At 37.1% G+C, this 13,533-nt stretch overlaps 1 protein-coding gene across 15 annotated transcripts in view; it reads left to right on the forward strand.

The window, feature by feature from the left end:
- ANKS1B (ankyrin repeat and sterile alpha motif domain containing 1B) overlaps window positions 1-13,533 on the forward strand; it is a 437,905-nt gene that overhangs the window by 258,050 nt on the left and 166,322 nt on the right. For all 15 annotated transcript variants that reach the window (XR_004409587.2, XM_033010256.2, XM_033010249.2 and 12 more), the window contains one exon: window positions 8,627-8,725. Coding sequence is in view for 14 of the 15 variants with exons in the window: in XM_033010256.2 (XP_032866147.1) it covers window positions 8,627-8,725 (99 nt within the window). In the remaining variant the exon portion in view is untranslated. The remainder of the gene's footprint in view (window positions 1-8,626; window positions 8,726-13,533) is intronic.

Raw genomic sequence — 13,533 nt, forward strand, 5'->3', positions numbered from 1 at the left:
TAATAGGAAGAGAAAGTCAATTAAGAAAGGGGTTTCTAATGCTAAGCAGAGAAAGCCAGTCAGATGCTCCAAAGCTGGAGTTACACCTCAAGGTTTTGCCTGCCTTTGCAGCCCAGCATTAGACACCATTTGGAGGCTGGATTTTCTGTGCAGTTCCCTGGTTCTTGACATCCAAGTTGTCCCCTTGGACAAGGACAACTGGCTCACTGTTTTCTTTCAAATTACAGTATGAAGCAGAAGCATGAATCTTTCGCTCAGAAGTTAGAATACTTGGTTGAAAGAAATAGAAAGTCCTGAATTTTTAGCTTTTTCTCTGCTTTTTATATTTGGCAGTCACTGGATGTAAACCAGAAATATTTCTAGCAACAGCACAAGATTGATTTACCATAGCCAGCTGTCACTGGTCTAAAGGATAATATTCCTTTATGGCTTCCTGACTAAACTTCACAGGAATTTAATTTCAGCAGGACCAGTGAACGAATCCTCTTCTGTCCCAGAGCGCCTTTTCCTATCAGTTGTTGCATAGCTTGCTCTCTTTTTAGGAAATTCAAGTTTGAGAAAGACAGGTGTATCTGATCTCCCACCTTCTGCATGAATCCTCTAAGGGTTGGGCTGTGCTACGAGAAAGAAAGTTAATGCCATTCTTCCTCCTTCCATCACATTTTTAAGAAAGAGCAGCTGCCAACTCATGCCATGCTTCTGTGTTTCTGCCTTGGGCATGCTGTGAGACTTCCTACCAGATCAAGCTCTAATGGCATCTAAGCAGAGGGCCTACTTTCTAGAGTCACTCAAAGGTCTGAAGTGGTTTCCAAGCTGCTCTGTCTGTTCAGAACGAAGAGCTCGAATACCGGGCAGCCTAAAGGTAAAGATGCCGATGTGAGCAGGGTTCAGCTGCAGTTAGGAGATGAACAAGTGCTTCCAACACCTCAGTCGTAACTTTGGGGCATAAGTGTGAAGGCTTAAGCATTTTCTTGAGTGTGTGTTTTCCTTGCTTCTATTTCACAGACCCTTCCTGTGAGTAACCTATTTTTAAGACATGGATCCTCTCCAGAATTTTACAGTCAAAGTCTTTGACTTTGCATTTTGTACTCTCTGGGCTGATTTGGGTGGCTCACAGTTTAAACAACATGACTAGGGTTGATTAAAATGTGAAGAAGGAAGTACCTCTGTGAGACATTCTGGGAGGTGAACAGAGTTTTTACACTTTTACAAAAACACCAGTGTTAGCTCCAAGGTTAAACAGAACTCCATGTTACATGCAGAGCAGGTATTCAGCATTTTTGTTATGTCCGAAAATATCATGTTTGCCCCTTCCTGGACTCCTCAAATTTTCACACTTACTGGAGAAAGGAATAGTTTTCTGAGAATTTAGAAGTCTGTTAATTAGCTTACAGTAATATTGATTTTAAAGTGGGTCCTTTGAGAAATTTAGCATCTAAGCTAACTACCATTTATCTCAAGTAATCTGAATAATGGTACAATATAGACTCTCTGGAATTTTCATTACTCAGATGAAGTGAAATTATCTTCACAATATACATTCAAGACATTAAGATGTAATTTAGGTAAGTATTAATAATTATTTTATTGAATTGTTATGACTAAATAGTCAGACAGAGTTGGGTCAACAGCATTAGTAATTAAGTGGGCCAAGTGTGACATCAGAGGTAATTTTTTCAATTGCCACCTTATGTGTGCAGATAATTTGCGTGTGACGATTGTGTTGGTTGTAATGAATCAGTGCTACAAGGAAGAGGGGATAAAAATAGCAGAAATTCCTCCTACAAGGATCCTGGTCCCAGCTATCATTGTTGTTTAATTATCACCATACTTTAATTAACTATTACTGTTTTGTGAAAGGCCTGTGACTATATGCTTTTGAAAAGCTTTTGATGGCACTGGTTACTTCAGGTTCACTTTTGTAAGAGCTGAATGCGAACCAGAGAGAGATCTTTAAAACTTAGGTGGTGTTGGATTCATGTCTGTTGGGACTCCTTTTTAAACTGACTCTACTTACATCGCCTTCTATCTTTATGCATAGTTTGCAAATTAGGGCTCTGAATTGCTATTACCCCACTTTTGAAATTACTTTTTTGGGTTAAATTTCAATAGTAGTTTATTATTACTTCCTGACAAAATGACAGTAACATGGAAAACTTTATTTCCATTTTCTCCTTGATTTTGTGGTGTTTTTAATTACTAAGAAAGTCATAAATGTAAAGACTGACAATAGAGGAAGGTGAGGATTGAGAATTAATATCAGTATCAGTAGTTTAAAAGCAAAATAATTTTGGAGGAATGTTGTCAAATTATTATTTTGCAACATGCTCAGTCCTTTCTTCCTAACATATTTTATAATCAAATTCTTTCCCCCAAGGCAAAATTTCATGCTTCTGCAGGGGATTTTTCTAACATAGTCTTGTCAGGTTTGTAGGTGAAATAACAATTTCTGCAGTATCTCTGGGAATCTGATAAATCTTTCTGACCTTAAAGTACAATTTAGGCATTTCACTCAATAATCATTCTTACAGATCTTGTTTTCATGTTAACAGTGGCAATGTTAGTGAGAGGCAACCTTTTCTCTCATACTGAAGCTTGCTAAAATCTGGTCGTTTGCCAGTGCTTGTTTGGAAATGAAACATGTGACACATTGCCTGAAATTTTTGCACTAATAAGAGGCAGCGTTCATTATTGGAAGCTACATTTCTCTAGTAATTTCTTGCAAGGCTCTAAGAAATAAACTCTTTTACCTTGTGGAAAAGTGATTCTGTGGTGAAAATTTATAAACCTTCTGTCATATGATTTAGACAGTGAAAAAGAAAAGTCCTGGTTTTATAATGTGTCCATAACCACATTGTGAGATGTCTCTAATTTGTTCCCAGCCAGAGGACAGTTGAGATGTCAACTATTTCAAGGTGATGCAGTTTGGAAGGATGTTATGATTAGGTGGGTGAGAAGAAAAGCAATTCAGACTGAGGAGGGGGCTGTTTTAAGTGAGATGTTGAGGATGTGCTTCATAACAGTCCTTGTTCCCATTTCCCATTGGTACCAGATGCCTGCTCCATTCCTTCCCAGTTATGCATTTGGGGTGGAAGGGGTAAGAAATAATGGAGCTCTTTGATGCCTTTGGTCTCAGTTCTCCATCTGGCTTCAGTCTCCAGGCATGTATAATGGAAGAACATTGCCATTTGCTCCTGCCCTGCTCCCACCTCTCTTATCTGAGTGGCAGGAATTATGGTTTTCTCAGATACTCCAGCTAAGTGAACCACTTTCCATATTCTCTTTTTTCCTTTCTGTGCTAGGTCATGTTTCCAGCAGCCCTGTAAGCCCAAGTATGAGGCCTGTTGCCCCAACTCCAGTCAGATCCCCCCAGCTGTGCTCCTGCAGTGTCAAGTCAAGCCAGGGTGAGATTCAGTGCAATAGCCATTGGTAGAGATACTGGCAAGGCACTTGGAGCCCCACCAGCCCTTGTCTGTGATATGCATACACCGTGATCCTACCCATCGCTGTGTTAGGTGCCACATGTAACATTTAGAGTCCCTACTGATCTCATTATGTTGATGGTGCAGCAGATTACTACATGGGTTTCTGGGAGAGGGCAGGGAGCATAAAGTGCTCCCCACACAATGAGAGTGATGCAAGCACCAGTGCTGACCCATCAACACTGTACTCACCTCCGAAGTCATTCGTCCCTTACCCACACCATCTCTGTTCTTGGGCAAACAATTTCCAATACACCAGAAAAATAAAAAAGTCATCAGAAGTTCTTGCCACCTCCAGTAGCACTTGGCATCTCCAGCTGAACTTGGTCTCATTAATGGCTGCACAGCAAATTGTTTCAACTCGACCTCATGAGTAGCAGCTCTCACACAGCTTTAGGCACCAGATTTACTACTTTTCCTCCTCTAGCTGACATAGCGGAGCATAGAATAGGCTGGTTTAGTTGATGTTGCCAGCCTATAGCCAGAAATCTCCCCAATCCTCTATAACAATCTTTTCTTCTGTAAGGGAGAAAAAAAACCTTAAGTGCAAAATTAATTCGTTCCTTCTCTTTTTTTTTTTTTTTTTTTTTTTTTTCAGTCAGTTTTTATTCTATTTACATAAAGCAATGCATATGCATTTACCCCTCCATTGAGGTTTTTTTCCCAGAACTTTGCAATGAAAATCTATGAAACTTCTCTCCAATATTTATTAGGTTTCCAATCTACCAGCCAAGGTAAAGAATAATAATAAACCAAAAAGCATATGCAGGTGGTTAGTTCCCCACAACCCGTCTCTTCCAACTTCAGTGATTGAGTTTACAGGTAAGTCTAGGGATATATCTGCCAATTGTTTTAAAGCTTCTGTACCATTTTACTTAGGTGACAGAACCAAACATTGGAATTTTTTACTTCAGGTCTCCAGCACAAAAAATATATGAAAGAAGATTAAAAACATAGGTACAAGAAGGGGGCAGTGAGAAACATACAGTCATGCCTGCCATCCTAATATGTTCTTCAAATCACCATATTTTATCTTCAGGGACAATCTTTGAAGTGCTTTTGTTCCTTCAGGATGTAGAAAGCATATTGTTTTGGTTTTGTTTGGTTTTTTTTTTTTTTTTTAAGAATCTTTAAAGTTGTTCTCTTTTGATAGTAAAAGAATTTGTCTAAAGATTATGAGTCTTTTGCTTTGATTGGATTCTAGAGGTTCTTTGAGCTGTTTAATGTATTAAAATTAGGCTATTTTTAGTAGAGTAATTTTTTTGCTATAAATCTGGCATATTCCAGATTCAATTGTTTCCTAAAGATTCCGTATACATATATTTGTACTTACATATATTTGGAAACTGGTATAAAGGTCTAATCCAGCATTTTTGAGAAAGACTGTGTTAACTTCAGGTGGAGAGTGCCAGAGGTGATTTTATGTGGAACAACCCAAATAAATGCCAGTAAAATCTTTACCTCATAGGTTACCATTATGTATTTTGTTCTGAACTTATTTATAGGAACTATCTTAGATTTTGGCAGAACTTCTGAGTTTTTAAAATTGTGTTGTTTTTCATATGCCTCCAGTCTCCCACATGCAGAGTCGTTTTTCCTTCCTTCTTGAGCCCAACTGTTCTGTGAAACTACTGCCTTCTTACTCAGGAGATTGGCTTCCTGTATGTGCTTACAGGGAAAAAGATGATATTCCCGAGGGTTATGCAGAACCACAAATCCTGGGCAGGGGTCAGCTACACTCTTTCCTAACTGGAACTTCAGAAGCAGGATCTTTTTAATTCATAAATAAGACTGTCTCTTATGCATTAACAAGTCAGGAATTTCAACAGTATAAGCTGAATCAAATGAGATCTGAATCCATCCTAGTATAAACAATTTTGATACATTCTTATTTCTTTAATTCTGAGAAGTTTTCCTTCCAACTAAGTTTTGCTATAGACTTAAGAAACTACAATATCACAAAGCCTCTTATGGTTTTATTACATAATAAAAGCATAATAACCCCAGTAGAGATTACTGTCCCATATTTCCTATTATAAGAACCTGTTTTGTATATAAGAATATCAAAGTTAAATCTTTGGACTCAAATTCTCTAGGTGTCTACTAGAATAATTTCTTTTTGGTGAATGTTTCAGATAATATAGATCAGCTATTTTTAAGGCTGAAAAGATGTGAAGAGACGCTCTTGCATTCATATTCATTTTAATTACATTTACCATGTCATTTCTGTAAAGTTAATTGAGGTTAAATTTGGCCCAGTTTATAATAAATGTGTGTATGGCAGCTAAGAGCAGGGAGAGAGTTTCTCCTCTTGTCTCTGATCTGCTGCAGAAGGAAGTTAGGTTTTCTTCACTCTCATCATAGGAGCGTATGGAAGGAGACTGGAGTAGCGCAAGGGTAATCAGGGACTGGGATTAAGGGGAGAATGGAAGCAGACACCAGGGAGATAGGAATATGGGGGTCTCTTTCTCTTCACAGGTATGTCTGCAAAGTCTACTATCAGTCTACTCCTCCCTGTTAAGCAATAGTGGATTATAGTGACTATCTAAAGTTTCCTGGTTTGCTCTTATGGAAAGATGAAGAGCTGGTTTAGCTCCATGGGAGGAGACAGTTATGTCTGTTTTTCAGGAGGGATGAGTGTCTGCTACTGTTGACACTGATGGTAATGCACAGCAAAAGCTCCAAAACCTGAGCACATTTAAAAATAACCAGGTTGTTGCCTTCTTAAACTGGGGACAAGGAGGCAACATGAATTCCAATCTTTCCTGAGTTTTAAATATTTGTTTTCGTAACCTTGATGTACTTTAAAAATATATAATACCAGTTACAAAGAACCAAAATGTATGAGCTAATATGTAAGAAAAAAAACAATAGTAAAGAATTAATAAAAATGCTTTCTCTGCTATGCAGCAACTATGTGCAAATAGACAGGATTTTTCCTGTGCCTCAGTGCTAGCTAAATTGGGTTTTAAACACTGTAATATTTGAAGTTGGATGCCAAGGTTAATGACACCAGTAAACAGTGTGTAGTAGCTCAGTGATGAGTACACCACGATTGTGTGTAAACATCATGCAGTGATTAAAGGTGAAACCTGAAAAAACAGTGAAATGAACCGAAAGCTATAGCTGTAAACAAAATATCTGCATTTATTAAAATGAACAAAAATGCATAGCCTTTGTTTTGGACTGGATCCTCAGTTGGCTCAGTTTCCTTAAATCCATTCATGCTATTTCCAGCAGCTGGAGAATCCAGCCCTAAATGGAAGGTTTTTTTCCCTACTTCTTACTGTAAGTTTACAGCCTCCCTTAGGTTATTTAAAGGAGTAAGGAAGAAAGGGTAAATTATATTTTGTATGGGTTTACTAGAGAGGTGAAGGGGGTATTAACCCCACCTCATCACCATCACTGTTGGCACAGCCTGTGCTGCATGCACTCTTACACCATGCGATCTATTTAAACCAGCATGACTGCACAGATTCTCCCTTTAGAGCAGGTCTCTGCCCGCCCCTGTTCTGAATGCTGCACACAAATCCTTTCAAGGTATGATTTGCAGACTTGTAGTCTTAAATCATACCACTTAGTGTGAAATGTAATAGCTTTCCAAACTTTCCATGATTACCCTAAAAAGACATCCCCTATATTTTGCAGGATACTCTGCAGAGTAGCACTTGAGAGTCCTCAAGAGTACATCTGTAAACTAATCAGTCCATCAGAAAATAGTGAAGATTTAGCAGCTGAACAGGGTGAAGTATTGCATATTCCAGCATGCTTTTTGAAAGAAAGCTACGTTGCTGTGGGACAGGAGATTTGATATTCAGAAAGAATTCATATCCATTATTAAGCCCTGATTCAGCAAAGTTTGTAAGCATGTTCTGTTATATGCCTGTTAGCTTTTCATTTTGTTGCTGCTTAAGAGCTCTACTGAGTCAGAAGCAGCAAGCCAAATGGAAAGGTGGAGATGAAGTTTTCATGGATTTACACACATAAAGTCCATTTCATTATGATGTTAAATGAGTACGAATGATAAGAATTTTTGCTTCTAGCAAATCAGTGTCATGAGACTCCAACAAGGGTAAGAGTTCAAGACAGGTCATCTGTTTTTTGCAGTTTTTAGTTGCAACTGTAATAGTTATAAACTTTTTTAAAATAAAATAAATTTTTAAAAAGCTGAGTTTTTGTCTGAAATGAGGTAGTCTATAAGGAATACAAGATTGCCAGTCTGTGTTGAACCACCTTGATTTGATTCCTTGCTGCAGTTCCCTTTTAGAGCTACTGTTGTGCCTCCCGTGATTCCAAGTAGTCACTGCCAGCTAATCAAGTACCTTAACCTTCAGATGCTGAACTTACTACCTAGGTGTTGTCAGACTCCTTGGACTTGGAAGTTGTATTACCCTGTTTGTGTACCTATAAGTCCTCTCCTACTGCTAGCAGCTCCTAAGAATAGAGGCTTAAATTGTGGAGGGTTATTTTACAGACTTCTCTGGGCAATTACTTTGTGCATTGTTTGAACAGATGGTCTTTTTCAGCTGTTTGTATGTTAGGAAATATCTGACCTGCCCACAAGCAGGGAAATAAGAGCAGTGACAGGTAAAGTTAGGATTGCACTAGTAGAGTTAAATTTATGGGGATGGGGACTGTATGGGTTTTGTTGATACCACTCCTTCCCTTCACCATTTTACTAACAAGGAGCTAAATAATTTCATCCTCATCTACTTTGCTCTTCTTCTTCTGTGTTAAGTATTTTCCAGTCTGGAGAAAAATTAACATCATGTATAGTTGGGTGAGGGAGAAGGGGAGTTGAAAAATCTAGAGTTTCTGAAAATTTCTGTAGTCATGTCCTTGGTTCCAGTCAAATGAAAGAAGGTTCACTTCTGGTATTTGGCTTGAGTGAAAGCTACAATTTCTCCACTGGCAGAGCTTCCAGCAGTATAATTGTCCATGAGTTCAAGCACCTTCCACTATATTTTGTCATCATGAAAATGAATGCAATCATCAGTAATTTATGATTCTTGTCAGATACTATAAGTTAAGCAAAGTGTTCTTTCTTAAATGCAGCAGAAGGGCTTGTTTCAGGATATTGAAGGCATCTATTATTTTTTCATTTTTATTCCACTTTTTTTTTTTTTTTTTTTTCCCATTTTTAGGGAAGCAATGTAATGGAGGACCAGGATCTCTTGGAAATAGGAATCCTTAATTCTGGACACAGACAGAGAATACTACAAGCAATCCAGCTTCTCCCAAAGGTATAGTTTCTGTTATTATCCAAGTGAGGGAACTAACACCTACAGCTTCTGTGTTATTTAAAACACTTTTCTGAATGGAGATAAACATAACTATCGACTGTTTCTGTAGACGTGTTTTTTGCATATGCAAATGTGGCATAAAGCAATGTCATTGTATTAGACTCACTTTGTATGATGTAATTGACAAAGCGAAGGAGAGTAAAATCTGTAATTTGAAGTCACGTCTGTTTAGAATTTATTTTAATTATTTTTAGTTTTTCAATCTGTTTATAGACTGTCGTTACATATATGTAAATAAGGCTGTCAGTGAGTCTCAGATGTTTGTCTTTACATAGCAGTTGGCCTGGAAATACTTTGCCCCTTACATAAGTATTCTTAGAAGCCTTGGATGAAGCATTGTTTTCCTAATACCTGCCTTTCATGTAAGATGCAGAGACTTCCTGCAGGCTTCATATTTGATTTGCTGCTGTGTACATGAATTTTGCTTCTCGGCTGTGGACAGAATAACTTGCAGTCATTTGCCCAATAATTTTTGGTGCAAGCTGATTTAAAGTATAGATTTTAAAATCAGTGATATAAAGGGATTGTTCTTATATTTTGTGTACCAGATTATATCAGTGGAGGCATTCCAAACAAGAGAGATAGTGAGCCTAGCATGAAAACTTACTATTTGATTTTGAAAAGCTGTGTAAGGAGAATGAATGAGAAGTGGACACTAGTAAGGTTCAGAAGGCTGCTACATGTGATGCAGATACTTAGTGCAAGATATTAGGGCAGGAATAACATCTCGTATACAGTGCATGGAGTGTTCTGAGAGCAGCATGTGTAGAATAATTGAGGTAAATAGACATCAATCTGCTTGCAGTTTGATGGTAATGGAGAATGAGAAGAGTTACTAAAGGACTTTTCAGTCTTGAACACGAGGTTGACATTGCTGGAAGAGGCTTTTTGATGCATCAAAGCTTACTGTATGGATCACTTGTAAAAGAGAACAAGGGTTTCTTTTGTATGGGAAAAATTAGAAGTTGTGAACGATTTCTCTATCTGGATGTGTTAGTCCATATATACTACGAGTCTGTGCACTGAAACACCAGAGATTATTAAAGACAATAATATTCCACATACCATATTAAACAAGTGAGATAAGTGGTACAAGGAGTGGGGTATATAAATGTAGCATTTGGGGTATATAAATGTAGCATTTGATGAATTACAATAGATTTTTAAAGTTTAACTATGAATTTATAATTTTTTCAGAAATGCTATCATTCGAACAAAATTTTGTAATCTTAGTCCCTGCTCTTATCTGATGAAATATTTTTTCTGGTTTTCATACTTCTTAGAGAGATCAGTTTTCTTGTATTCTTGTTTAAATTTTTCAAAATTAATTATTGGATTGTTAATATATCATAATTTTAGTGCTATCTGCACTCAATAACTGGTGTTTATTAAAACATTGTTAATAATGTCTGCTTTTGGAGAGTATACTAATGCTGAGACCAGATTCTGTCATAAAACTCCAGCTGAAGTCTTTTTAAAATGTGCTTAATGTAAGAAAGAAGGACAGCATCAAGATCTAGAGATATTCTTGAAACCAGCTGAGAACAAGATGGTTATGCAGTTACTTAGAAGAATTGACACCTTCTGAACTGAACAAAATTAAGTAACACAGAATGGCTTGAATAATGGTGAGGTAGTCTTTAGCAGCTTCCCTGTTAAGCTATTAAAAACAGTCCTTAAGGACCATGTTTTTAACATGTCTTTGATGCGAGAATGTTACACCATAACAAAGGCAGTCAAAGCTGAAGCTGTGCATCACATTTCTTCACTTAAATGACTCAGAAATGCAAGAGAGCTTACATAGTAAAAATACCTAATTTCCTATTCAAAATTGAGCTCTTTTAAAGGCACAGCTGTTGGAATAGTTATGGGGCCCAAAAATTGGGATCATGGTAAGTTTTATCTAATGTAAATCACCCTTACTCTATTTGCAACAGCTTGCTGAATATCTAAAAATCTTTCACATTCTTCAAGCAACCATGAAACATTTCTGTATATCTGTTTGTTTGTTGATAAATTCAGCTCTGTCATCATGCATTCAAAATATTGCATGCCATCTCAATATTTTAAGATCTGAAACCATAATTGGAATCCCACTAATTTGAATCTCATTAGATAACACTTCTTTTAGTTTGTTTGTTTTGAATATGTACATCTTTTCTGTTCCTCATTTAATTTAAAACTTGATGACTCCTTGTGTTTTAGTACTTAATATCATTGCTAATTATGTTATTTTTAGTTCTACTATTAATGTTTCCTTACTTGTGATACTTTTTAACTCACATTTTGAGGTGGAAGTTGACTGCTTTAAAAAATACCTCTGGAACAACACTTCCCTAGAGCCATATACTCAGGCAATATTGAATAAGCTTAGAGGGTAAAAATCAAGCAACAAATCTCTTGTCAAGGTTTTTAAATACTCATTTGTAAAAGATCTTTTCGTTATTCTCATCAATATTCATCTCTGCAGCCTGAAAATGCAACAGGGCTGAAAAGAAAAACTGTCTTTTTTTGCTCATAATTGTTGGCTTCCTAAAGAGTGATGAATTTCTGTATTTCAAACACCAGTAGCCTGTTTAGGAACTGCTTTTTAGAGCTTGAAGTAGTTTTAAATAGGAAAAAACTCTATCCAAATATAGATGAATTAATCATTGTAGTTTCTTATGCAGTGTTTAACCAGTAAAAAAAGGTATGCTTACCCACATTTTTCAAAATATTTTTCCCTGATGACTCTGTATTTGAGAAGAGCATTTCCTAAGAGGGTAAACTGGTATGTTTGTAAGAGATAGGCAGAGTTGAAATCTTTCAGTTAGATTTCTGCTTTTCAAAGTACTCTTTATTTTTGTTGCATTAGAGCTAGTAGCCCAAATTTTCATCTTATACTAATGTGAGTTATTCAGATTTCACATTAATATTAACTAGAGCACTTTATGGCTTATTATTATTAGATAAGGTTAAGACACTCCAGTAGAAATATCATTTGTAAAGTTAATTCTTGAAATGGAAAGATTTTATACATGACATCAGTCTTAGAGGAAATTTCATAGCAGAGTTTGATATTTAATATTTTTTTGTATGAAAAGAAATCAACAAAACTTTTGGAGAAGGATTTTATGTGTTTTATTAAGAGGAAGTTCAGACATGTCAAGAGGTTGAGACAATGTCTAAAAAGATACTGAAGTTGCAAGTACAAGGACTTGAGAAAAAAAATGATATTGAGAAACGAATTGTGTGCAGGATATGCTTAATTGACTAAGAAAACAGTAGCAGTCATGACGAACAATTTTAGTCACATTTGAGTGACATAGGAACCTAAGGAGCATTGTCAAGTTATTTCGGCATCCAAAACCTGTGTGCAAGTGTCTTCTTAATGGGTTTGTCAAAAGATAAAATGTTTTTGAAAATAAGAATTATCCTGGCTTATCTGAGAAATTAGATAAGAAAAAGGATTGTTTTTGTGTGGGATGCTCAGTGTATGGCTCCTCCCAGCACATAACGGGAACACATTCTCTCATTTGACAGATGGAAGAAAGATGTTAGCTGAAAGCAGCTTTCTCCTGGCTTCAGAGCTATTCTTAAAGTATGCAGCTTGTTCCTTCCTGCATGGAGAGGTCTCAGCACAAAGCAAGTTTGGAAATCTTGTAGCGGTGGTGTGCAGGCAGCCAGCTCTTTCCTGGGCGCTTTGCAGAACCAGACAAGAAGTAGGATATGAACAGACTATGAGCACATGCTCTCTGCACATAGTGTTATACGAGCAGTAAAGCTGTGCTTCCAAAAAGTGCTGGATCTATTACTCATATGTAACACTCTTTGGTGAAAGTACAGGAAGTCTGGAATTTAGGAAAACAGAACTAGTGTGCATGTGCACATGAACTATTCTGTGTATGTGACAGAGAAAGACCGCATCATATGTTTGCTATTGCTATATTGCTCTTGGCTTAGACATCGCAGAGCTTAGGAAGCTGATTTGAATCCTGGTGTTTAATCTCTCCCATTTAACACAACTAAAAGGTAGATCATTCCAACTTCCATTCCTAAAGATGGTGTCCAAACTAGGAGATGCTGCAAAGCAGTATCATAATATTTATGACCCTTTTTGGCTGTGAATTCTTGGTTCTGGTCTGCTGGAAGTGAAGATGAAAAACAAGATTCAAGGGAACTGCTTTCTACCCTGCTGTTTTCCCTCCTTCTAATGCCTTTGGGAGCTACTTGCCTGGTTTGGAAGGAGGCCACTCACTTGCTCATTAGACTGCTTAGAAGACCTTTAACCATAAGGACAGAAAAAAAGCGTTAGAATCCAACATAACACATGATTTTTCCAACTCAAACACAATTATGTAGTCTACATTATTTAGGTAATGCAGCAAAATTTGAATGGATCAGTAAAACAAGATGGTTAGATACAGAGTGTTTACTTCAGACTAACTTTAGACTGATCCCACAGACCAAATGTCCCCTCCATGCATGTGCTTCAAAACTACCTGAAGAAAGTCATCTCACAAACATTTTCTTTCTTAACTGAGCCTATCAGTGAGCCACTCGAGACATGACATGCTGTCATTTCTCTGTATCATGTAGATAACAGTAGCATGTCACTGGTCCTGCTGCCACTAACCATACAGTAAGTCTTATTTCTCTTCCTGCTTCTTTTATACTTTCTTATTTGTGGTTGACTCAGCATTGCCTACTGGCTGCTCTGAGAATATTCAGCAGGAAAGGAAATAGGCTAAATGAGCGGAAGCACTCTT

Source organism: Tyto alba, unplaced genomic scaffold, assembly GCF_018691265.1.
Source record: "Tyto alba isolate M040663 unplaced genomic scaffold, T.alba_DEE_v4.0 Super-Scaffold_2, whole genome shotgun sequence".
Taxonomy (NCBI): Eukaryota; Metazoa; Chordata; class Aves; order Strigiformes; family Tytonidae; genus Tyto; species Tyto alba.